General features: G+C 41.9%; 1 protein-coding gene and 1 long non-coding RNA gene across 7 annotated transcripts in view; one reads left to right on the forward strand and one right to left on the reverse strand.

Moving 5' to 3' along the window:
* Window positions 1-26,562, forward strand: LOC144304631 (uncharacterized). Its single transcript, XR_013371556.1, has 5 exons — window positions 1-453; window positions 8,829-9,020; window positions 14,130-14,251; window positions 25,349-25,401; window positions 26,158-26,562. It is a non-coding gene; the product is annotated as an uncharacterized LOC144304631 (long non-coding RNA).
* MAP3K20 (mitogen-activated protein kinase kinase kinase 20) overlaps window positions 1-27,402 on the reverse strand; it is a 175,270-nt gene that overhangs the window by 2,703 nt on the left and 145,165 nt on the right. For all 6 annotated transcript variants that reach the window (XM_077883138.1, XM_077883139.1, XM_077883140.1 and 3 more), the window contains 5 exons: window positions 26,355-26,417; window positions 25,272-25,364; window positions 9,337-9,453; window positions 6,761-6,835; window positions 3,731-3,881 (listed from right to left, as the gene is read on the reverse strand). In XM_077883138.1, coding sequence (XP_077739264.1) covers window positions 3,731-3,881; window positions 6,761-6,835; window positions 9,337-9,453; window positions 25,272-25,364; window positions 26,355-26,417 — 499 coding nt within the window. The remainder of the gene's footprint in view (window positions 1-3,730; window positions 3,882-6,760; window positions 6,836-9,336; window positions 9,454-25,271; window positions 25,365-26,354; window positions 26,418-27,402) is intronic.

A 27,402-nucleotide genomic window follows, 5' to 3' on the forward strand; every position in this document is an offset into this window, starting at 1 on the left:
GCTTTTTGCTAACGGGAACTTTTAAATCCTCAAGAACCCTAAATGCAGATAAAAGAAATTGGATTCCAGGGGTTGAGACAGCTGGGGATTGTCTGGGAGAAAGACAGCTTATGTCTCTAGAAGAGAGATTGTGAGGTTCAGGAATAAGATATGGGTTTTTTTTTTCCATGAAAAATGAAGCCTCATGGCAGACAGGAAGAGAAGGTAAAAGAAAATGGTAAATAAACAAGAACCATTTAGGAAGCTCTGTTTCAGTGGATAAGCAAGTCACACCTTGGATCTTTACTGTCTTCCCCAGGGCCTGAGTCACATCTTTGAGTTCCCTCCTAGTCCTCCCTGAGCTGTCCTCGCACGCTTGCCAGGAGGTTCTAGAGAGGAACAGAGCATGCTCACTCCTGTCTCCAGCAAGAAGCCCCTGCCTCACTGCTCCGCACAGGGGACCGCATCTCGGAGGTGAGTGACTTGTCCCAACACAGGTGACCTCTTGTGTCCAGACCCTCCTCACAGCTTCAACCAAGCCACAGTGCCTTCTTGCCTTCCCCTTGACTTCTCTAGAATTTTAGCTACTTTTTTTTTTTTTTAAGATTTTATTTATTTATTCATGAGAGACACAGGCAGAGGGAGAAGCAGGCTCCCCGTGGGGACTCGATCCTGGATCCAGGGATCATGACCTGAGCCAACGGCAATGCTCAACCGCTGAACCACCCAGGCGCCCCTGAAATTTTAGCTTCTACTGGAGCCTTGGCTTTGTTGGTGGTCCGCCCCCTCATGGGGGCCGAGGGCACAGGGGGTGGGGGGGTGGGGGGGGAAGCTGCCCATATTCTGGCCCTCATGGCCGACTTTGGCCTGCTCAGATGCAGAGGTGTCGTGGTGAGGTACGGACAAGTTGCTCAGTTTCTGGCCAGAGCAATCTGAGGGGTCGTCTGCGGGGTGGGGGGGGGGGTAAGTCTCTCTCACCCCTCCACACCAGAGCAGGAAAGGCATGGGCCCCTCCTGTCCTCTGCTCATTGCCATTTCTTTATACGATGGCTATGACTGTGGAGGAGCGAGGCCCAGGTAAGGCGACATAGTGAGGACGTCAGAGTGGAGGCAAGGAAAGGTTTGCTCCTCGCCCTTCATGCGGGTGAGCCAGCTTCTCTCCCTGCACTCGAGCCCAGCCGTCTTCGGGGCGTCTTCTCCAGGAGATAGCACATTTGATTATAGTTAAAACCCGTGGTTTCAGAACTTTCGACTGCCTACATCGCTGGTCCCTCCCCCCAGTTTCTGACTCTTCTGGTCTGGGGTTGGACTTGAGAATTTGCATTTCTAACAAGTTCCTATTGGTTCTGAGGCTGCCATTCCTGGGACTACACTTTGGTCCATTTGGGAGAAAGCTGGTGGAAGTTGGATTTCCTGTTACTTGCAGCTAAAACATATATCCTAACTGATGCAGGTGGTATCCTTTGAGTTTTTACATCAAAAGGGAAAAAAAAATACGAGGAGGAAGGAAGAGGGGAGGCAAACCAGGTAAAACTGGGGTAAGCCGAAGGGAGGTCACTCCCTCCTTCTATCCTACAACCTCTCCTGTTCATAATAATCAGAGGGAAAGGTTTGTCTAAAGCCATTCCACTGGGAGATTGAAGGCTATTGACCATTCCTAACTCTTAGAGAAATGATTTGCTTTCTCGCCTAAAATTTAGATTTCAGAGAGGTACAGAACACCTGTTAGACATCTGCCCATTGTCTTCTTTGGGGAATGTCTAGTCTATTTCCACTCACATGGCTACAATTCACTGCACACTGTGTCCTTACTGCCTGCATCCCCCACTAGGTACTGCCACCTACCACCACCTCTTCCTGCTGGCAGTGTTAACTGATACAGAGGAGAATGCTTGGGAAAAAAACAGCACAAATAAGTCGTACTCCAGGGAATCTGGAGTTGGGACTGATAAAGTATTTGGTGATTCTCAAAGTGGTGGGATTTGTTTTTTTTTTTTTTTTAAGATTTTATTTATTTATTCATAGAGACACAGAGAGAGAGAGAGAGAGAGAGAGAGAGAGAGAGGCAGAGACACAGGCAGAGGGAGAAGCAGGCTCCATGCAGGTAGCCCGACGTGGGACTCGATCCCAGGTCTCCAGGATCACACCCCGGGCTGCAGGTGGCACTAAACCGCTGTGCCACTGGGGCTGCCCAAAGTGGTGGGATTTGAACCATGTCAACTTCAAGGCAGCTGGCACCTATTTTGTGTCATGTGGGTTGGAAAACAGAAAACTAGCTTCTAGTCAAAGAGAAATACACAGCAGAAGTTGAGAGAGAAGACCCCCACAGATTTCACAAGAGTGTTGTAGGGATCAAATAGGATCATGGCTATGAAAGCCCTACAGAAGTAAAATATGCCCTATAAATATTAATTTACTGGGAGGGGGAAATTAGTACAGTAAGAAGTTCTTTTAAGGCATGATAGGAAGACGCATGCAAGACAAGATGGTTGAATTAGCAAATAGAAGAACTTAGAAATGCAGTGTTCTGAGAGGGCAGCTAGTGAGAATCAAGACCTGGGTTAGTCACGTATAGAAACAGCACGATGTAAGGGGTGTCTGAAGATGCATTTCGTGGCTGAGAAGGCTTGGTAAAAACCCCGGTTCAGTCATGGTGGCCAAGAATACCTTCTCATAATGAGTGTGAAAGAAAACAACTTAATCAACTGTGTTGACAAAGGCAAGCAGGTCCAGCATGCTGTCAAAAATTTTGAGTTCTGAGTACTGCCCAGGATTCTCAGCCCCCTGGTTGGTGGACATAGAAAAAAATCCTATTCTGCTTGGCAAGCCAGTCCTACAGTAGAGGACATATTAGGTAGGGTTGCATAACTCAGTGATACTAGCCATAGGGCTATTTTGTTTCCATGCTACCAAAGAACCTTCTGATATGGCTTTTCAGGTGTATTTTCTTATTGGGAAAAACAATGCACTGATCAGAAAACATGTACTTCTGGTTCATTTGGCAGGTGTAATTCTCTGGGTAAAATTGCATGGGGGTTTATGCATCCAACTCTCACGTGCCTGTTAGCTCGTTGTAGTCCTGCAGAGCCTATCTCTGGGCTGTACTAACTTTCTGGACCTGCCAAGGTGAAGGTCAGGACCTCTTCCCTGAGTCTACCAAATAATGACCAATTTAACAGCAAGTCAGCTGGCTTTCCCCTATGTAATTTCTAATTTGGTTCAGTGTAGCATCTGTAATTACTGTCACCACTGTCCATCATACGCATTTCATGTTTTCTCTTTCTCTATCCTTCCTCATCTTTATTTCTCCCCTCTCCTCTTCCCCTCTCTTCCTCGGGAATCTCACTTCCCCCATCATTCTTATACTTTGATGTATCCATGGTGTTCAGGACTCAAGAAATTGCCCCAGTCATACCACTGGCTTCATAGGAATGTTTGCTGGACCAATTTTGGAAACTAAATATATATGTGTATAAATGTACGAATATGTTCTTACTTACCCATATAACATAATCATTAATTTTCATCTTCTATCATAGTTATCCAAATACTGAAATTTACTGTACTATATTCCTACTTATAAGGCCATAAATACTGCTGTCCATACAGTCTGTTTATAAACCAGTTTCTAAAGATAAAAGAAGGAAGTCTTATAATATTAGAAATCTATGTCTATTTACAGACTGGCACTTATCCCTGGTATGAGAATTTAATATTTAAGTTTTTGGAGTCTGGCATATATCTAACTTACTTGAGTCAGACCTGCTTCTAGAGTTGCCCTCTGAGTTGGGAAGTAATGTCTGAATGGCAAGTTGGACAGCTTTCACTTCATCCTGAGGTTTCATTGTATTCCACTGAATAGAGTGGATGTGCTTCGTACTTTTTGGAGCTCTAACATCACTCTGTTAAAAAAAAGAAAGAAAGAAAGAAAGAAACTCACGACCAACAGCTCATGTTTATAAGATAGGAAGGAAATAGAATCAAATTATCACGCCACTTCAGTTTAACTCCTTAGAACACTATTATCATAATGCATTAGGTGAAATGTTTGTACAGTTTGCCTAAATATGGTAATTTGATTAAAAGGAAAGTTTTAACTAGTTTATTACTTAGCGGATTATAGTAGTTCAAAATGTGGTTGTCTTCTCTCAGAATGTATTCTATTTGGCAAATCTCTACTTACCTTTCTGTTTACTGAGCAATGAAAAACAGTTGTTTCTTCTGCTTAAAGCACTTGAAAACAGATTTGAATACATAAATACCTCACCACTATTTTGCCCACGACTGCTTCAGATCATCTGGGGAATTGGGGGACTGTGGGCAGCTTGGTGGACTAATTATCCCTATGGAGGGTGCACAGTAACAGATGCAAACGTGAGACAGGATAAGGAGTTAAAAATAAGGACTAGAAAAAGGAGAGGACACCTTCTCGTCCTAAAGCCCTTCATCACCAGGTGTTACAAATCAGGTTCAAAAGCTTCTCAGGCTTCAATATAGTTATGAAAATATGTTTTAAAAATTCTGAAGTGACCATTATAGACACAAGTAGCACATCATCACAGACCATGAGAAGAAGGAGGAGGAAGAAGAAAGCAAGGAGAAGAAAAGAATTTGGTGTGGTATGTCTCCACAACTGAGGCAGGCAGAGATGAAATCTGGCTGTTAGAACTGTCCAGTTACTAAAAAGAAGGCTTATCCTGCAAACTGGAGACTGGTCAACAGATTCCAGAATAGTCTAGATACCAAGTTCCTTAGGACCAGTCAACTGTTCTTAGTTAGGTTTTATGTCCTACAGGCAACACTTTTACAATTAATGCTGTTTTTCAGACACCTTCTCCCTGATAACCTATGCTCCCTGGCTGGTGAGGATAAGTAACTGCTCTAATACTCATTGGCTTCCAGCATCAGGTCATCCTGGATAAGTGAGGTGGCCAGGGTCTGGATTTCTAATGCCAAATAAAAGCTAATCTGGCAGCTCAGAAGATCGTCACAATGCCACAGTGCATGGAGTCCAGTTTGAGGCTGAGTTCCTTCATCTTTTATTTTTTCTTAAGGATTATTTATTTATTTATTTATTTATTTATTCATTCATTCATTCATTCATTCATGAGAGACAGAGAGAGAGAGGCAGAGACACAGGCAGAGGGAGAAGCAGGCTCCATGCAGGAAGCCTGATGTGGGACTCGATCCCAGGACTCCAGGATCATGCCCCATGCCGAAGGCAGGTGCTAAACTGCTGAGCCACCCAGGGACCCCCGAGTTCCTTCATCTTACTGCTGGGAAGGGAATGAGTAGGACAGCTGATCAAGAGTGGAAACTGGATTTATAGTCAGAGAATCCGGGTATGACTACACTGACTGTCACTGACTACCCCAAACCTCAGGGCTTCCTTCCTTCTTCCAGCTGCCAAATGAAGCTGATGCTATCTGTCTTTCAGTATGTATACAAAGTTAATGAGATAAAACAGGTGTAGGTTTTTATTACAGTGCCTAGATCATGGTGGATTCTTACTAAATGCTTCCTGAATGAATAATTGAATGAATGAATGAAATGCATGTCCTTTTGATGGCAGATGCACACTGATATCTCCATGTGTAACAAGACTGTGCTCTGTGTGTTCCCCTCCACCCTGTTTCTGCAGGATTTCTCTACCTTGTAGAGCATATGTCCCACCAGCCATGAAGATATTGCTGATGTAAAAAACATATTTATGTTTTTTTTAAAGGTTTTATTTACTTATTCATGACAGACACGGGGCGGGGGGCGGGGTGGGGGGAGAGGGAGAGGCAGAGACACAGGCAGAGGGAGAAGCAGGCTCCATGCAGGGAGCCCGATGTGGGACTCGATCCCGGGTCTCCAGGATCACGCCCTGGGCTGAAGGTGGCACTAAACCACTGAGCCACCCGGGCTGCCCTAATTACGTTATTTTAAGCAGTCTACTGCTTCGTGTTGGCTTTGTGCTGTGTTTTTAGTAAATCCAGATGCATTGCTGTGACCCTGTGAAGCTCTGTGATCTGGCCTGTCCACGGCCCAATATCCTTGTCATTGTCCTCCGTGCCTCAGGAGCTTGGGTTGCCTTTCCTCTGCTGTTTCTTGCCTCCTCCTCAGAGGAGTCTTTCCCTAACCACCCAGTCTCATGTCCCAAGTCTCACTATTTTCACTTACCACTCTTTACTTATTTCCTATTTATTGTCAGTCTTCTCTCACTGGACTATAAACCTCAAAAGAGACGACAGATTTAGTATATCCTAACTATACAACAGTAACTGTCAGTAGGTATTTGCTAAATATATGAATTTTAATTTTAATAGCATATTTTCTTAAAGTATCAGCTTTTCTATTTTTCTATATATAAAATATATAGAATCTGCTTGGAATAGCAGACCTCTCTGCCTACCAGGTAATAGTAGAAGTTGTGCTCTATCCTTGTGAAGAATCACTGATGTATCCTCACCCCTACACTAAGCACCAAGAAGGCAAAGCTCTGTTTTGGTCATGATTGGTCTCCCCCAGTACCTAACATGTGGTATGGCATGTGGAAGATGTTCAGTATTAACTGATGAATGGATGAATGACTACTTCAGTCTTTATCCAGGTGAGAATATCCTGTTCTCTTTCCTTACCAACATTTTGTTAGAGTAATTATGTTAATCTTCCCATATTCATGTTGGTTAAATAGTTTCTCTTCTAATTTTAAGCCCTATGAGGGAGCAAATAAATTCCCACTGAGAAACTGATGGTAAAGCCACCAGCACCCACCCCTCCCCAACACCAAGCTTACCTCATAGGTGACGGTGCATTCTACGGTCTGATTTTCCATTATCCCTACAGTCCACTTCTCCATTACGAATGGGGGCTGAAAAACAAAAAGTGAGGATGGTGTAGAGCCTGCCCTGCTATAGCATGTATCTTTGAGGCCAGCTGTGCCATATGCAATTGGCATATAGGCCATTATGTCAGAGTATCATGAGAATCAGGTTGTTGGTTCACATGTGATTACTCACAGCATGCTAATGTTTTGGATGCTGGTTTTCACAAGACATCTTTTTCTATTATTATAAACAGCTACTCTTAGTCCCACAATTTTCTCTTCTCTGATACACCACTCAATCCTATCATTAGGTCATTATTCATGCTAATGTTTTAAAGCATCAGTAGAAAGCTTTCTCATGTATAAGAGAAAGCCTTAACAAAATATAGACCCAGACATGCCTTCCTTGGGTGCAAGTGGCTGGGTTAGTGGCTTCTACAACTAACCTGTATGCGGGGCCATCAGGCTGTGTGTGCAGATGAAACTGTAGTGACATTTCCCCACTGTATTAAAACAAAGGATTAATGAAGAAGCCTTTCAAGGGGAGAAGATGTCACTCCAAAACACGTCACTTTGGCATGCGAATTGTATTTTCAGCTGAAGGTCATCAAAACCCAACAGACTCAAGAAAAACTTTTACCTCTTCTGTAACTGCCTAAAAGAATTTAGATGGGGCACCTGGCCCCGAAAGAGAGCTATTATCAGAGATAACTTTTTATCTGAAAGACCTATCTGCAAGGCAAGGCAAGCTTCTAATTACCAAACATCTGCTCTTCTTATCTTCCTGTGAATTGCCTTCCTCCCTTTTGAAGGCCCAGGCCCCTGGCTCATTCTTCAGCTCAGGATGGCATAGAAGCCTCAACTGCCCTACTTGCCCTTGAGTCTCATATCTTTGGGGCTCCTGTCTGTACGAAATTAAATTCTTCTATTAATCTATCTACATCAATTTAATTATTAGACCAGCAAAAGAACTTAGAAGGAAACTTTTTCACTCTGACACCTTGGATCCTATTTTAGTCTTGATGAAAATGGTCTTTATTATAAGTGAATCTCCACTCTCTTAACCACCCTCCACCCCTTCATTCTAGTTTTGTTTTTTTTTTTCCTTCATTCTAGTTTTAAGGTTGAAAATGACTGACTGGCCTTGAGATGGGTACAAAGCACGTGTGATAGAGATTTAGCTGGGGTTTTTTTTTTCCTCTTTTTTTTTTAATTAGGATTGTTAACATTCTAACAATGTTAGAATGTTAGTCGATGTTAAAAAGTCTGCAGATTTTAAATGGTCTGCCCCAATCCTATTTTTCCTATGAGCCCAGTTAATGTTGGGGTGTGATTTTGCGGAAGATGTGGTTCTTAGGGAGTGCACATGTGGCATTATACCAGAAACACCTGTATTTGGCTTTACAACTCTACCCCCTCATTTTTGCTGTGAGCAGCTTCCCTTTGTTAGCAGGCAAAGACTAGGATCTTGCTTCTAAATGACAGAGGTTGGGGGGAAGGAGCAAGTATCCGTCCAGTCTTCAAGACATCAGAACATAGTCCCAACAAATGAAAGGAAAGTTAAAACCAGAGCATAACCTTTACAGATAGATAATACCATTGAAATAACTCTCGGTTACTCAGAAGATTCCAACAATGAATATCAAATCAATTGACTTGATGAATACACTTGTAAATTAAAAGGACTTGGATGCTTAGCAATCTTGTGCCTCGGAAGGAACACATTTGCAAGTCTAATGCCGTGGCTTTGAAGACTCTTCACTTCCCCACTTGTGTTTATACCCAGGTTCTTCTTTGCTGCCACCCCATTTTCTTTACTTGAACCAAACACACAGTTCCCAGTGTACTCAAGAATGGCTTATGTGAAGTTGCGAGTGACTGTCCAGTGGATATCATGGCTAGTTACCTGAGTTGTTGACCTACTACTGAAGTCACCTACGTATTTTTTTCAGTATTATTAGGGCAGAACTGAAGTTTTTTTTTCCTTTTTGAGGAGAAGCTAAGCATTTCTCTGAGTCTGTCTTTTGCATTTTAATAGGCATGCTTCTCCCACTGACCCTAAAGTAGTGAGATGTTCTCTGGCCAGAGGTGTGAACTCAAGAAAGCCAGGAAGATGTCAATACGTGCCTCAGTATATAACCCCGCCTCAGTCCATCAAGAAAGTGAAGACAACCAAGAAAGCTTTCCTCCTTACAAGTTTTTCAAAGTTTAAAATGACCCCAAGTCTGAGGTAAATATTTTCATTATTGCCATTTTCTTTCCTTTAGTAAGTGATGGAGTAAGTGTAAAGAAATAAAGAAGAAAATTAAAAAAAAAAAAAGGACACTTTTTGTAGTACTTTTTAGTTCACACAGCATACGTGGAATTTTAACAAAAAACTATTATGATCTCAATCTGCTAAATAAAATGTGCCTTTCAACAGCCAGCTTGAGGCCGAGCTGATGTGAACATCGACAAGCACAAAAGCACACTGCTGGGGGATTTTAATGTCTTTGTTTGATATCTGTGAATTCAAAAAAGCTTTTAAGCCGTAAATAGAACCCTACCTTTGTCATCTTTAAAATCTCTGCATCGGGTAGGTTAGTGTTGAATGTCACATCTTTGATGTAGGTTATTGCAATTTCATCCCCATCCATCTCCATATACATTTTCCACTTACAATCCTGGAATTAAAAGCAAAATTATAAAATTTCAAAAAGTAAAACAGTTTGTTTTAGTCTCAATGTTTTATAACACATGAAGTTTTCTGAATGAACTATTATTGAAGCATTTTTTCCCATTTTCAAAAAAAGGACATGAAATTAGATCTCTTTATATATCTAAATAACCCCCAGTTAGTGCAGTCTTGAGACATAACTCATCAGTATAAATGTTCTATCATAGGAGTTGCAAACTCAAAATCCTAATGGAGCCAGGTGGATAATAAAAATGAGTAAAGCCAGGCAGTTTCATTATAGAGCCCTAAATTGTAATCTTTCAAAGTAGACCCATTTAATTTACATATTAAACATTGTCGGAATATTTTTTCATTCACACAAAGAAATGTGGACTTGCCACTTTGAAATATAAGGCCCTCTTGATCTAACTTTCACTTATTCAGTATTGATAATAATACGGGCTCAAGAAATAGCTCCCTTTCCTCTTAACAGGAAGGAAAACCGCAAATGTGAGATATGGTGACTGATAACTGGCCCATGTGTTGAGGAACTCCCCGCATTGGGAGAGTTAGGATTCTGGGGATCTAAAGGGCATGCGCCCTAAAGGGACAGCTGCCGCTCAGCCTCTGTTGATTGTCCCCATGTGGGATTATGAACTCAGTCTTGCTAGGTCCTTGATATTTCACGAAAAGCTGGATATCTGGATTTTTATGGGAAACCTCTAGATTTTTTCAGTGATGTTAATTAAATTTTCAGTAAAACTACCATGTAGTGAAAAAGTATGCTACATCATTAGTCACCAGGGGAATGTAAATTAAAATGTCACCACAATGAGATACTACTATATGCCCACCAAATGGCTAAGATTGATAACATCAAATGTTGGCCAGGATTTGGAACTACTGGATTGCTGGTGGAAGTGTAAATGGTACAATCACTTTGGGGAAAGTTGTGGCAATTTATTGTAAACCTATATCTGTATTGTATACACATAACATCTATTTAATGGCCCCGAAATTCAACTCATAGGTTTTACTCAAGAGGGATGAAAAATAACTTGTACAATGTTGTTCTGAGCAGCTTTATCATAATAGCCAACCCCTCCCCCCAAAACAAAACAAAACCCTAGAAACGGGCTGAGTGTTCATCTTTAGGAGGATGGAGGAACGGTGATACATTTGTAGAATGGAATGTTACTCAGCAATGCAAAGGAACGAGTCACTGATGCATGCAACAACATGGATAAATCTCAGAAACATCATAGTGAGTGAAAGAAGTCTTATACAAAAAAAGAACATATTAAGGATTCCATTTATATGACATTCTAGAACAGAGAAGACCAATCTGTGGTTTGGAAAACCAACCTATGGAAAACATTGAGAAAAGTGGTTGCCTCTGCAGATGGGGATTGAATGGAAAGGGGCATGGTGAGACTTTCTGACAGTGCTAATACTCTGTTCATCGGGGTTTGGGTTACATAGGCATATGCACTTGTCAAAACTCAGCAAATGTATACTTAAGATGTGTGTATTTCTTACTGAACTGTAACATATTGAGGTATTTAGGAGGAAGTGTACTGATGTCTGCAGATTACTTTGAAATGCATCAAAAAGCAAGGACTGATATATGGCTAGAGTGATAGGTGGACGGATAGGTGATAAGGCAAGTAAAATAAAATGTTAATGGCTGAATCTAGGATGTGGGTATAGGAAATATTGTAAATATTGTAAATATTTTTTAACTTGGCTGTATGAATAATTTAATATTAAAATTATTGAGGGACAAACATGGTGTGTACAATTAAAAGAAAGAAGCTATGTCTTTGGACCAAATTGGACTCTTGGACCATAAATTCACCTCCTCTTATTTGAAGAATGAAAGATTCTGAGAGGTTAACGATAATGTGCCGAACACCTTACATGCTGAAACTAGAAAAGACTCTTAGTGGAGTAGACCTGGAATGTCTCCTGAGCAAGCTCAGACAAAATTCTTATGGAAAAGCACTAACAAAGAAGCTGTTGAAAATTGGTTGGCTTCAACAGAAAGCAGGGGAGCTCAGTGTTTTAGGAAAGCTTCTAGACAAACTGCAGAACCAAGCAGGGCCCAGGCCTGAGGGGAGTGACCCTCTGGCCAGCCACAGTCACAAGATGGAGAGCCAATTAGTGAAGGAAAAGGTCTATTCAATAATGTGAAAACTGGGCTCTTGGCTAACAGAAGTCAAACGAGTCGCTAAGAATGGACAAATCTCTCAGTATTTTTTTGTTTGGGAGCCACTGCTGCCCGGCAACGTGGGCCCGGAGATAACTGGACAGGATAATGACTGGAGTCATGATCGCTCTTCTCTTGAAATGGCAAGAGCCTCCTCAAGCAGTGGCTAGAATGAAAAGCCTTAGAGAAGAGGAATTTATTTCTATCTTTTGCCTGTCTGGTTTTTGGAATTAAGTTAGTCAAATCACAGGTGAAAGACCTCAGGTTGTGTGTAAATGCCTGGTTCCCTCTGCTCCACTGTTACCTCACAGCCCCAGAACTTGCCTTGACCTCACACGCCTGAGATCACACCCTCCTGTGCACACGCTCAGAGCAGATCTCTGTGGAGAAGGGGCTGGCTGGTGGGAACTCACATTTGTGGAGTGCTTAATCTGCTCCAGGCATGCTGCTGGGTTACTTACATTGTGCTGTTTTGTTTGATGTCCACAGTAAACCCTGCAAGTTAGGTTTATTTTCCCCCTTAGGTGAGAAACATGAGGGTCGGATAAATAAGGAACTTTCCTAGGCTTTCCTGGCCAGTAAGTGGTGGAGGTGGGATTATAATAGTGCAAGGCTGTCTAGCTCCAAAGTTGAAGGGGCCACCCTTAGGGAAGGGCTGATGTCCTCACTGGATGGTTTTCAGAGCTCCACAACGAGGCCAGCTATCCACAACAGGCAAGTGGAGAGAAGGACCAGAGAAGCTTTTGCTAATACAACCAAAAAAGCTAATGGCAACAGCTCTTTCCCTGTAGGAACTGCTTCCCTGTTCCCCAGAGTCCAACTTGGCAAAACAAGGATCCCTGTAATAGGGTTACAGAGCTTTTCCTTGTCAAATTTCTTATCTGGAAGAAAGGCTTTTACCTAAACCATAAAAGATAGCACAGAAGCAATAAAATGATACTCAAAGGCATTATAAGACAAGGGGGGCCTTATCCATTTCATTAAATTAGGAAGCTGTGTGGGAAAGGAAAAGAATATGCAGCGTTCACCTAAATTATTAACTTAAATCTGTCAGTGCCTTGCCATCATTGCTAGGTGTTTTTCAGGGCATCTATGATTTCCTGGTTGCCTAGTTAAGAAAAGTAACCCACAAATAAAGTCATGGAGTTCTTTAAATTCTGCTCAATTTCTTATTACCCTCAGGTATTCCTGGCATTTTTGCTGCACATTGAGTCATTAAGTTGTCAATGAGCATTGCTCACAACTACCAGGAATTAAACAAGGTATTGAGTTCCACAGGACCCAACTGAGACGGGATGCCATGTAATGAGTTCTTGACCAATCGATCATTGAAAACCTTTTCATAATAGTAAGGTGAATTAAATCATCAAGCACATCACTAAAAGCAACAAGTCCACGTATTTAGGGGCCTAATATAGAATCTTAAATGGAAAATTGCTACCCTTTCCATTTCTTGGTAGCAGTTGGGACTGGGTCATGGATATGTGGGCTCGGATTCAAAAAAAATTCACTAAAAATAAAAATAAAAAATAAAAAAAATTCACTTTTGCCAGGGTGGAGTATTGATTTTGGCTTGATGTGAGTGACAGAAATGTGGGTATTGATTTCTGAATCGGAAACATTCAAGAGTCACTTTGGACGTCTCGTGAACAGCTCTCAGTCCTGAAAGACAGAAGTCAAAAGCAGACAACTTTGTATCTGAGAGCCTGTAGGGGCCCTCCATGGACTCCCTTTCCAAACTATTTCACCCTGGCAGTCTGCAATGGCTCCATTACTTTCTTATTTGGTTTAAAGTGTTGATGACTATTAAGATAGAAATAATACAGAAAAGAGATATACAGAAAAGAGGTATGCATTAAGCCATTACTGGAGGAGTCGGGGGGATAGCATGGAGTGAGGTGAAAGCGGACAGTTGGAAGTCCAACTCCCTGAGTTTGAATCCCAGTTTTGTCCCTTCTCTTCTTCCCAACCTTAGCCAATATACAACCTGTTTAAATCTCAATGTTTTTAATTCACGAGTGGGTTGTTGTGTGAGGATGAAATAATATAAATAAAGTACTCAGCACAGTGCCAGAGCCAAATGAGCAATTATAATTACTGTTACTAATATTAGTTACCAACACAGCTCCAATGAGTATCAGACTAGCGGGCCCACCGTCTAGCAGCAATCTAAGGTTGGAAATGGGCCAGAAGTTGAGTGAGCTTTCGTAGGCAGGATGGTCCAGCGTGTTTAGAAAAGGGATCTGGCCAGAGCAGAAAGGCTGGATCAGAGCATCCTTCTTGGGTAGGAGTTTAGGGATCCAGAGGGTACTGAGTAAGTCTGGTGCCAGGGAATTATCAGTGTTGCAAAAAGGAAGAAGGTGTGGCCAGTGGCAACATAAGGACTGGTCTTAAGAGATAAATAGAAGGAAGAAACTAGTATGTTCTTACAGAGATGGATTATATCACACCAGTTCTGCTCTTTCTCGTTTCAGCAGATCCTAATGGAGCCCCACCAGTGGGAACCACTGGATGTCTGGAGGACAGTGGCTATGAGATGTGATTGACAGCCTGAGTGCCCTGTCTTGCCAAGGAAACCGAAGCATAGAGAGATGAGGTAATTGGAGCAGGATGACACAGACAGCAAGACGTGGAGTTCAGAATTGATCCTAGGTGGTCTCTTGCTGCTGTAATGAGCAGGTTTCCAAACCCTCAGTCTTCTCTGAATCCTGAACTTTTCCTTGGTACGGGTTCACAAGAGTAAGAATTACAGTACAGAGGAGTCCCATCTTCTAGTGTCAACAGACAACAGTCCAGACTGTCGTGGTGAATTCCTTTGTAAGTCCCCATGGCAGGGACTGAAATACGGAATCTCTGATGAGTCCAACATAGCCTATTTTCCCTCCCTTATTGACAAAGGTCCTTGTTAAAAGTGCAGATGGTGCCATTCCACCGTCTGTATGCTTCTTTTCTTGGTTTATCTGGCCAGTATTTGGAGTCACACACATTTCCCTCCAGTCCTGGCTCAGGCCGCGTGGCTAGGCATGACTTCTGCTTCCACTTCCATCTGGTTGCACAAGCCAATCATGGGGACAGGTCTGAGTACTGTGGATTTTTTTTTTCATAGCTAGATACCCACCCAAGAGGACATTCTCAGTATTCAAATTTGTATCTTGATGAACATTTCAAGGGAATGCTACTACTAAGGAGTAGGAAAAAGACACTAGCACAGGAGTGGTGCTGGGCCCTGGGATGTTCTTTGCTTTCAATAGCAACAAATGATTATCCACACCTTTCCACTCACTGGATCATCTGCCTCTCAATGCAGATCTACAAGACATGAATGGAATTTTGTTGGGAAGAGGGGAGTTTTTGCATTTGCAACTGATGAAAAGAATGACAGTTCTGTTGGGTGCCCAGGATATGTACTATTTATCTGGGCAGCTGCTGAAATACCTGGATAATTTTAGAAGCAAGTGTGTGGTTAATGGAGGAGGAGAAAGCATTCCATTTGCACCGCTTCTGCATTGCCAATTATGTTAAAAAATTTTCTGAATTAAGATTACTGGCCAAGTAAAACAGAAACTCTTAACACTGTGAAGATAAAATCCTAAACAACACTCAGTTAATGCTAGATTAAGTATCTCTTTGTGAGAAATCACTATTACATTCTTTGCAAGCTGTTTAAAATTCTTTGGAGTTCCAAGCTAGTACAAGTGATGCCAAACATAGACACCCCTTCTCCCTCCCACTAAAAAAAAAAAAAAAAAAAGGGAAGGAGGGAGGGAGTACAAAGAAATGATCCATATAGAGGTAAATTTTACAAATAGTAAAAGGGATTGAAGATAGCATTAACTTAAATGTTGTTTCAAGTTCTGGGCAGTTCAGAGACAACAATCAATCGATTGCTCACACTCTGTCTTGCTCTCACTCTCTCTTTTCCTACCAGTTTTATTGCAAATATAAAGAATCTAAGGCCAAGATTATTCAGGACATTTCAGAGGGAAACATATCCCACATTAGGCTGTTAGGCTCCCACAGCTTACTTCTACCTGAAGATTACAGGCAAAAAAATTTTTGATGTGTTTTTTATTGAGGTGTATACTTTGCAAGCAATAAGATGCACAGATTTTTAAGTGCACGTTCAATGAATTTTGACAAATGTATGTACCAGTGTAACCACTCAAACTAAATATCCCCACTACCCTAGAAAGTTTCCTCATGTCCCTTCCCAGCGGATCCTCCCCGCACAAGTGGAAGTGGCCACTCTTCTGTTTCTATCACCATAGGTTATTTTTCCTGCTCTAGAACCTGACAAAACTGGGACTTTACAGTATGCATTTGCATTTGTTTGGCTTCTTCACTTGGCATGATGTTTTTGAGAATTGTCCGTGTTACTTAATCCTTCCATCCTGACCCTGTTGTTGATAGCCCTATCTCTATTTTACAGACGAGTAGACGGAGACTCAGAAAAATGCAGAGATTTGCAGCAAGTTTACTACATTTAGGTCCTGGGCATGCCTGGTCTAATGGTAAAGACATCTGAGTTTCAAAATCCTATCTCCATCTCCTCCCACCCCCTCCCATGGATGGAGAGAAAAAGCGAAATCACCAGGGATTGCTCAAGATTCTAGCAAAGAGGCCCCTCCACCTCAGAAAGGCCTGTACAGAGGAAACATTTTCAAGTATGAAACAGAGGTCGGAATAAACTTTTTAAGATTCAAGAGGGGGGAAGAAGGGAAAACTGTCTCCTAGCAGGTGACTGTTGGAAAATATAAGAAGTAACATAAGATGAAATAAAAATGCGGTAGAAATGTTGGTCATGCTGGCATTAAAAGTAGTAAGATGTTGATGATTTAGGCTTCCGAAGGCTCCTTTACAGGCGTTGCTATTATGTAGCTCAGCTGCTGAAACCTGCTGTTTTAAAGGCAGGAGAGTGGAACATCCCGTGATAGCACCTGGGTTATTTATCATTATGGATAACCCCGCTACTCTCTATTTTATTATGCTGGCTTTAAAAAGAAGATAATGCAAGTACGGTTAATTTGCTTCTCTTCTTTATCTATACGGTGTCATGACCCATCACGGCTTTGTCCCACGAGATTTGTTTTTCAACCAAAAAGAAACCCACAAGAAGCTCTCCCTAAAAATTCCATTAATAACCTCTTTCAGCGCGTATAGGTTGCAGGGTCTGGAACTAAGAATGTTTTAATCTCTTCAGCAAAACAATGTCTCATAATGATGTACAGGACTATTGCTGTACTGATGAAGAATCATACATAATTCAGCACCTTTCACTTGGCACCACTGTGATGTCCTCATTAGCTGTGGCTCACAGTGTCTGTCAGATGGTGTCCATGCGAACGCAGGCATTATATTGTCTTTGAGATGTGCAGCTGCTTCCATGACACTGCCAGTATATAAAAACATGACGCCGGTTTGTTTTATTTAGTGCTCAACCTTCCAGTTTGTAAAAACAAGGCTGACACAGAGCCTGACATGAGGCAGTGAAAATAATTAGCTCTCATTTTCTCAGCCTTCTATTTCCTTCTCCCCGCTGTGTTCTCTTTCCACTAAACCACCACATGTCAGTCGGAATGGGAGGCAATTAGCGGGCTCATTTCAGTCCCCACAACTGTGCTGAAAAGAAAGTATTTATGATGGCACAATGAACAGCTGAAAGATTAAATAACATTTGCCTTTTGAAAAGAAAATGACTTCTAGCTAAATGGGCAATTTTTGATTATTCTCAAACAAGCTTAGAGTAGTTGGTTTTTAAAATACAAGAAAGGAAAATGAGTCATTTTTAGGTGAAAGAATCAAATAAAACTTGACACAGTAATGCAAATAACTGATGTTTTATTGCAAAATATGTAAATGCGTTATACCCTTAACAATGGCTTGTGTCTAAGGCCAGGGCAGATTGGTGCCAACTAGACACCAGTAGAGATAAGGTTGTTATATTGCCTTTTGGGGGGTTGCTATTGGAGTTACGTAGGAAAAAGGGACTTTAGGGATGATGTTAAAATAAAATGAGAGAAATCGAGTGAGACATACTTTCATATGATGCATTACACACTTGACTACCTGAAATGGTTCAGATGTTAGCTGACATGTTTGGAAAGGGCTTTTTAGTTTTAAGGTTTAGTTTTTTTTTTTTTTTAAACGCCATTTAAAATTGGAAGGTACTAGGTATTCATCTTGGTGGGGTGGGGGGAGTAAGTCTTGCTATTGATTTTTGAATAATTAAGAATCTATTCTCAAGACCAGTTTTCTTAACCAATATAGACGGTGTTCTAGCTTACCTAATTAGTGCTTAAGCTTTTTTAAATGCTGGTAAAAGGGCTGCAAATTGACTTTTACCCAGGACACTCCAAATATAAAAACAGTTCTTCTGACTATTAAATTCTCCTCCCTTCCCATGATTTCAGAGGTGATGCAAAAAATTATGACTTTTGGGGGAAAAAACCCCCACACACTGGCCTAGTTAGTAGGCATTATTTACAAGATGAGCTGTTCTCAGTCCAAATCCTGATGTCCAGGATTGATATGGTTGTCCGACATCTTTGCTTTTCCGATGCGGTGCTTTTAATTTCATTTCAAATAATCAGTCCCAACTATAGTTGGTTATTTTCAAGACCTAATTTTTGGGTCAGAAAACACAACTTATTGTGACTTATCAAGGTCTTCTCTCTGCAGTGATCCTCAATGGCTTTGGAAAATCTGCTTCTAAAAGCAAAGATGTCCTCTATTATGATCAATTGCGCCTGTCATCATGGAGCCAACAACTATGACTGTTGGAACATTTTAAAAAGACAATCACAAATTTAAATTTTGTTTCTCTGCCTCCATAAGTATATTCTTAACTCTTTACAAACTCAAATCCTAATCTTTGATTCATAGAATATGGTCAGTGTATTTGTATGAGCCAATCAACGGCAACCCAAGGAAATCTGAGCCAACTATGGATTCACTAGGCAACTGGAGCTCTCTGAGCTAATGACACATATTTTATAACTGGAAACCAACAATAATGTTTGTCTTGTGGTCAGACCTATGCTTTATCATGTATACTTCCTTGCTGTTCACTATTTTAAAAGAAATTCAGGGTCTTGATTAAGAAGACCATGAGTGATCCAGTGGTGTGTTGGAGCTCCCCTCATGAACTGGTTGCTCACACCTCTCCTCAGCTTTAAGATCAGTGACATCCGATTGGTAACTTGAAATTGCCCGTGGTGAAAATATCTGTGCTATGGAGGTCTGCAGACACTACGAGTTCAGGGCTGTTTTCTCCCATCATTAGACATTTTCTGGTGTGCCATTCCTACATGTGGCCATCAATCTATCAGGAAGTATGTGCTGAGCAGTTCTGCTCTTGCTCTGTAGGCAACTGCTTGACCTGTTTGAGAAAGTATAGCCCCATTGTGATTAGAAATGTGCAGCAAGTCATGCAGTCATATTCTGAGCTGCATTTGTTCCTTCACAGTCAGTAAGAAGTTGTATTTCATATAAAACCTTGCCACTGCAAGCTCATATACTCAGGCACACCAACATGTATGTGTACATAGGTTTTTCCTCTGAAAAATAGTTGATCATGGGGAATAAACTTCCTTACACTGCATTTTTAATAAATGCAAGATATATCAAAGTAAAGCTCCGTGTGTATTCCAAAATTTACAAAAAGTGTTGGCTTTTTACTTCCTTACAAAATCCTCTTCTTTATGCCCTGTTATTTTATTCATGTTTATCTATCCATTTATAAAAATTACACAAGAGTGGGAAAAAAGGCCCTATTTGACAGTTTTTGATATTTACAGTACTCTGAAAAAGGGCCTGGAGATTCAATTAAGTTTATTAAATGCAACATTTTATAAGTGATCCACTAATAAAGACCTAAAAGCACAATAGTAGGTGGGAAGTATTTGTAAAAAAAAAAAAAAAAAAAGTGCTTCTAACCTCTAGATGAAACAACCTGAGAATGAACTACTTACTGACTGCATCGCTTCTCGTGAGGTGTAGGAGAAGGGGGCCAAGTGCTGCCTGTGACCTGTGTGGAAGGGGCCAAGGGGACAGGGTGGATGGAAAACTCCTTCTGCTCTGATAGGGGCCATCATTCTGCTTCCGCACCTTCAAAGTGCTCCTCTTAGTTTCTCTTCCCCATTCACTTGCTCCTTCAGAATTCCACTCAAAAGAAAATCAGAAGTGACCATCCTCTGGTAGGAAGTACCGCAGTCCAAAGCCTGTCTCTGTCTTGGGGTCTGTGTAGCCAGGGTGTGTTGGTTCCCAGGCTTCTCCCCTGACCGTCGTGGGTATCAACTCAGACCCACAGGTTTTCTGTGCCTCATTGGAGGGAGGAGGGATTAAGGACTTGGGGGGTGAGGGGGAGTCTGACCGTCCCGTACGCACATGGAAGGCACAGTGCCTCAGATAGTTTCTTCATAATCCCGCTTTTGAATTTTTATGACACAGTCTCAGAAAGTTTCTTGGTGAGAAAACTGCCAGGTGACTGGAGAGTTTATTCCTTGGCAATTGGAGAATCAGTATTCTCGACTGGCAAGTTTATACAAGATATAATAATAAAGTCTATGGAACTGAGTATGTCTGTGAAAAAGGGTGGTTGCCACCCTAGGGTGGCGGTGTGTGGAGCTATCTGAGATTCTGGAAGCCTTTCTCCTTTTGTGCCAGATTGAAGGCCTCAGATTACAAAACACAAGGCATTCTCCACACAAAATAGAAAGTGGTAGTTTAGTATTAGATGACCCCACACACACCAAATTATCTTTTCTTTTCTTTTTTTTTTTTTTTACCAATATGCCTATTTTGAGGGGATGATGATACTTTCCAGAAAGGAGAGTAAGACACAGTGGTTGAGTCATTGGATTGGATCTGCCCCTAACTAGGTGGGGCCTCTGGGTAAGGAATTTTACCTCTCTCTTCCTCAGTTCCTCTTGGACATGAGAGAGGGATAACGCTCCCTGTGATGGTGATTGTAACAGTTACATGAGAAAAAGGTGAAGTACTTATCACAGTGTCTGGCAGAGGTATGAAATAATAATAATTATCATAAGCATCTCGGGCCTGAGCACGGGAGAATTTTGAGCTGAGGAAGACCCAATTTCAAACAGTTCCATTGTCACAAGTTCAGGGTTGCCTCTTCGCGTAGCATTATTTAACTTAGTAACTTACTTTTTTCTAATTAATTAATTAATTAATTAATTTATTTATTTATTTTTAGTAACTTACTTTTTAGAAGTACGTCAACTACATGAGTAAAACCCATTCTCATTTATTGTTAATTTAAGTGGTCAGTGAAACCTCTGGCCCAATCGTATTTGCCCTGCCAGTTTGTCTCACAAAGGAAAAAAAATTCTTCCATCTGTGCAAGAATTCTTAAGGTATGTATGGGGCTTCAGCTGGCTGAGGTCCTGGCCCTCCGGAGGATGTGGCAGTAGAGACGGACCACAGCAGGGCCACACGCGGCACCTGGCCACTCAAGCCAGCATGTAGGCCCTCAGATGTGAATGGCTTTCCTCAGTTGAGCAAAGCAACCTCCCTTTTGTGTCAGAATGCATCTGGTTGTAAAATGAGGCTAAAACATAGAATGGTATCTGAATTCTTAGAATAAAAGGCTGACGTGACAGGTCTTACAACAAAAGGCCTTTTCCTCTACGTGTATTGGTTTATTTGTGTATAAGATCATATTTTCTTTCTTTCCTCTTAGTAGGCCAGTTAACTGAACCAACATACCAATTTGAAGTGGTCGTGGAGCTGGTGGGCCTTCTCAGATGCAATGGGAAAATGTAGCTACTATTTTCATGATACAGTCCCTGTCGTCTGTTATTCCCAGTGGCTGTAATTAGAACCTGTCTTTCATTTTCTTTGTAAAAGAAAAGGCGGAATGGTCAAGCAGATCTCCCTGCTATGCAAACCCAGGTTTGGAGAGAACTTGCAAAGCACCGATGTCCTCTTATAACATGTTCTAGTCACGGAGAGGCTTCACCTTTTCTGTGAAGATGGGTTTATGAGAACTCAGTTAGTTGGGATTTTGAGGATGTCTTTTTTTCTTGGGTTGTACCTTTAAAGGTCAAGGTAACAAGATTTTCATGAGGGGCATTGGGATTGCAATTCAGAGCACGTTTTTTTGGAAAATGTTTCGTAATGCTGGGGTATAGGCTGGCATAATGGGGTAGTTTAGAACTGGACGGTAATTTATTCTAGGATTATTTTATGAAAATTTATGGACGGCTTAAATATCTTGGGTCAGGTATGAGATCTAGCACATGTTTAAGAAGAAGGTAATGATAAAGATGTAATTTCCAGTCCGAGCTCTGTCCTCCCCTTGCCCAAGGCTGCTCACACACTTCCTCTTGCTCTGTTTCCTGATCAGTGATGACAATACTCTACCTTATGCATCTCACAGAAATGCCAGGGGGATAAATGAGATGACATTTATGAAATAACCTGAACTCTTTAGAGAGAAGTATTCTCTAAGCATAAGCTTTAAATACTATATTCAGGAAGTTATCTGCAAATGACCATGAACCTCTTCAAGCATCGTTTCAAAACTCAACCCTTCCAAAAAAAGGTTTTCCTGGTTAACCTTATCCATTCCAGTCCCTTCTTCATACTGTTAGCACCATGGCATTATATCCACTTTGCACATTGCACTCTTGATCTGTTATATCGTAACATCATCTATCCAGCTGCCCACACTAGAAATCTCTATCTTGGCTCCTCTGCCCCACCCCACCACCCCATTTCCAGCTGGTGACGCAATCTGATCAGCTCCATCTCCGAGTCCTTGGACTTGTGGCACTTCCATGGCACTGCCATAGCCTCCTCTCCTTGTCCCCTTTAACCTACTTGTCTGCATTGCCTGCTCCCAATCCTTCTCACTTTAGCCTGTGCATCTGAGAGATATTTATTTATTTATTTAAAGATTTTTAATTTATTTATTCATGATAGTCACACAGAGAGAGAGAGAGAGAGAGAGAGAGAGAGAGAGGCAGAGACACAGGCAGAGGGAGAAGCAGGCTCCATGCAAGGAGCCGGACGTGGGACTCGATCCCGGGTCTCCAGGATCAGGCCTTGGGCTGAAGGCGGTGCTAAACCACTGAGCCACCCGGGCTGCCTAGAGACCTTTTAAAAACAAATCTGATCCTATCTACTCCCTGCTGAAAACTCTTCAAACTCTTTAGCACCTAAGATAGCTCTTTTACTGATTGCCAGCCACTGCTCTGGCCTTAACTCTCACCACACTAGTCCACTCGCTTCACGCTAAGTTCCAGAGGCAGTGCTGTTTGAGGTGAGTTGTGAGATCCCATAAGAAGGGTTCCCCGTGTGTTCATTTTGGCTCCATGCTTCTGAGGCTTTGCGCATGCTGTTCCTTTTGCCTTCCATGTCTTCTCCCTTCAGAATAATTTCTAATGGTTTTAAAATTTTAGCCGAAGCATCACTTCTACCAAAAAGACCTTATGATCCTCTCTGACCCCTTTCTGCATCTGCTTTCAATGCACATCCACTGTGCTTCCATGGAATGATGTGCTGCTGAATGCATGGTTGAAATTATTCCCCTGTAGGCATGACCAAGGATCAGCAGACTGTCAAAAATTGCAATGACTATAGGTCTTGTGAAAACTTACGGCTCAAGAAATTTACACAATTGTGGCCCAAAACAGACCGCTGTATTCAGTCTCAAATATCACTTATACTACCCAGATTTTTACAAAAAGATGTATTTTTTAGTTTTCCACGTTAACAAGTCATTTCTTTGTTAATGGAAAATTATTTTCTTGGTTGAGACTGCTTTCAATAAGTCCCTCTCAAGAAAATCCTTCCCTCTTCTTTTACTACCTACAAGTCATAAAATGGTTTAAACAAAGAGTACTAAGTGCCATGGAGTTGAGGATATCAAAGAAGCAAATTAAAATATATAACGTGTTTACCATCAGATGGACTTGGGAGTGCCCACAGCTACAGAATCTCAGGGTTAGAAGGGCACCGGGTTGTTGGAGGGAGAGGATCTTACTCTCCTGCCCCACTTTCTGTAGCTGCTTCTAACAACAGGAATGAGTAGACAGTGACCCGCTCCCAGAAAGAAAGGAAAGTGTTCGTATACAAGAAATGTGGAGTCAGAGTTTTCAGTCAACCAGTTTCTTTGGCAAAACAAGGCAGGTAAAGATACCACTCAGCAAAAGCACCAGTGTACCTGCAGGTGCACGCAGGATGCTCTGTCAGTGTCTAGAAAGCCTATCTTTTGAAGCCCTGGGTGAAAATCAACCCCTCATAACAATTTCCAGTCACTCCCAAACCCTGGTTCCAGGAATGGCCTGGGGTAAGTGTGGTGTGATCCGTGACAGGCCAGTGGGCCCGCTGAGCCTACACTAGCCCTACAAGAGCAACCGGCTGGGGGTTGTAAGGAGTTGTACTCACAAGATCTCTTGTCTGCCTCAGGGGAAGGGTACAAGTGGTACAGAAGGTTAGAGCTTGGTTCTGGGGTCAGAGAGGCCTGCGTTCAAATCCTTATTCCGCTACTTGCTGGCCTGGTAATCCTTGGGTAAGGCATTTACCCTACAGAGCCTCAGCTCCCTCATTTGTTACATAGGGGGAAGTAGCATCTACACCTCAAAACTGTATGCCTGGAATGCAATAAGCGGTCACTTAACAGAAGTTATTGGGCGCCTGGGTAGCTCAGTCAGTTAGGCATCTGCCTTCACCTCAGGTCATGACCCCAGGGTCCTGGGATCAAGCTCCATGTGCGGCTCCCTGCTCAGCGGGGAATCTTCTTCTCCCTCTACCCAACCCCCTGTTCATGCTCTCTCTTTCTCTCTCTCTGAAATAAATAATCTTTTAAAAAATTAATAGAAGTTATCATTATGACTACCTATTTACGGTGGTCCAAAGTAACATAAACTTATTGTGATTCTAGTTCATATGCCACCTAGGTCAAATAATTTTGCCATACTCTAAAATTAACATAAAGTGAAAGCCTGATGGAATGAGTGTCAGTCAAATGCCCTGCTGTCCTGTTTATTTTATTTTTAAAGATTGTATTTATCTATTCATGAGAGACACAGAGAGAGAGAGGCAGACACACAGGCAGAGGGAGAAGCAGGCTCCATGCAGGGAGCCTGACGTGGGACTCGATCCCGGGTCCCCAGGATCAGGTACTGAGCTGAAGGCAGCGCTAACCACTGAGCAACCCGGGCTGGCCACCTGCTGTCCTGTTTAGAGCTGACAATCAGGCTTTCCATATTGCCTACATGTCTACTCTCAGTGTCATTTTACTCTCAGCATTGTGAAACAGGAGCAGGAAGATGGGATGCTCAAAGCCCAGCAGCATGAACAGCATGCTGGTGCTCCCCCGCCCCCTGTGCTTTGCTGGGAGTTTCCTTGATGGTTTGGGCGGCCTCACACAGGACTCTTCAGGAGTAAGATTCAAAGACTGGATTACATAGGGAGCCGGAAACCTTTCAACCAAATTCTATTTTATAAAGCCCATAAATTTACTCAGAATTGAGTTTTCGCTGGCTGGCCAGGGGCAGGAGGGAAGTGTATGAAATCCTAGAGTTCTGAGAGAGGAAAAAAAAGGGTAAATGAGCTTGAAATTTCTCCAAAGGATTTAAAATGCGACTTACGTGTGGGCCGGTTCCTGGTTTCAAGTGAAAACCAAAAACAAGTTCAAGGTTCACTATTTTTTCCTCATTTTCTTTAGGTTCATCTACTGAGTCCTAGAACAGAAAAACCAAGCTCCATTTATCCTCAATGGTACGTTGTGTTTTTACTTTTACTTCTCCTATAAGAGACGTGATTTCTCAGCACTAGTGTTTCCATTCTTACCTACTGATTCACTTTTGGTTATTTTGGATTAAGCTCCAAATCACAATTACTCAAAGCAAGAGAAATGATATCGTAGGCCTTTGAGAACATCTCTGCGTGCTTGACCTCACGTGCTACCAACCGAATGTCACCATCTTACGTGTTCCACAGTGCATCTTGCATGGTGCAGTTTTACCCTAGAAATGCACTTAGCACCTGGAGATGCACTGAAACTGCACTCTGAGAGTCTCCTAACACATATTTATGAGCTATTCCCGGAGAGCAGCTCTGTGCTTGCTATAGCAGACGAGGAGGAAGGGCCAAGCAGAGGAACAAAATGAAACTTCAGGAGCTTAAGATGGAAAACTAAAGTTAGTGAACAAGAAGAGTTCTGTGCATTAATTGCAAATATCTACTCATAACAATATGCCATATACCTTTAGACTATATTCAAAATAATATGTCAAATATACTAACATATTACTCACACGGTATGCCTCCCACCCCCCCCCCCATGCTAGTGATAGATAATCCAGAGCCCTAGCGTGGGAATCCCTTTAATGACTTATGTGTGGGACAAAGGTCTCCAGAGCCAGGTGGGAGGCCACCGTACTAAGCTACAATGTTCGTACCTACACCCCCTAGCCACTAAGGTAACATGTGTTGTTCTTATCACATATATATTGTTAATATTTCAACTTGCAGGAATGAAGCATGTTCAATTTATGTACATCTGAAGCTTCACTCAAAGGGCCTTTTGTGAGACAGATGATGATTAAATGTCACTTCAAACAACAGTTCCCGACATTGGCAAATTTAGGTGTGGATGTGGCAGGTGCGTACATCAATAAAATAGCACATTCTCGGTAAGACAAAAAAACAAAACAAAACACCTTACTTACCTTAATTAGTGGTGGGAAGTGAAACAAGTTTAGGTAATCATGGGTTAATTTCTCAATGGCTGACTGTAAAGAAAAAAAAAAAGCCAACACGTGATTTTATTAATGATCCGATAGTGCCATGAGAGTTTAAAATTATTGTGCACATATAAAGGCATTCTTTATTTATGTAGCCCATAAAATATCTTGGGGATGTTACTATCCAGCATCTATGGAGAATGAAACTGATTGTTCAAAATATTATAGGTAGTTTGTAATTATTTACTGGAACAGGAAGATATTTTAAAGATGTTAAATCTCAGACCACACAATAAATAGAGCCATTCTTCAAACCCTGGTTGAGTGTCCTAGTGACAAGTTAATGTTCTAGGGTACAGGGTGCAGTTGTTGGCCTCAGCAACTGGGGAAAAAAACAAGGAACATGAATATATCACGAGGGACTTTCCTCAAGGCTGGGACCTCGCTAAAGGGTTTCCCTGCATTGTAAGGGCTCTTCTCCGGGTATGTGTCCAACACTCCCTCGCCCGGGGAAGCACAAAGAACCCGGAGAGGAAAGGAGAATGATTTAAATCATGATTTTTTTTTTTAATACTCATCAGGTATAATCCAGCTTTTCTGTGAACTGAACATCTCACGTAGAGAGTAAAAAAGTGCCAATGTGAGAAAAATTAGATGCATTTTTCAAAGTGAAATGAAAGCTGTTGACACTTGACAATGTAATGAACACTTAGGGATATTCAGCTCTATTCCTTCCACGCGGCCCCTCCACATGCAGGCTTCCGGGCGCAGGGAGGAGGATGCTGAGACAGGCTGAAAGGGACAGCCGGGTGGCAAAAGGGGTAGACAGAAGGACTGTTCACTTTCATGACCTCCCGAAATGGGCTGAGAGTCTCTTGAGAAAGCACACGGAAATGACTGTGCTTTCCTGGTGAGAGAGCAGAGAATGGGGGGCACATTCTCACCATCGATGTGTGTATGACACATCTGACAGGTACCAGGAGGGCTCCTTTAGTCTGGAGGTATTCTTTTTTTTTTTTTTTAAGATGTTATT

The sequence above is a fragment of the Canis aureus genome, chromosome 34 (genome assembly GCF_053574225.1).
Source record: "Canis aureus isolate CA01 chromosome 34, VMU_Caureus_v.1.0, whole genome shotgun sequence".
NCBI lineage: Eukaryota > Metazoa > Chordata > Mammalia > Carnivora > Canidae > Canis > Canis aureus.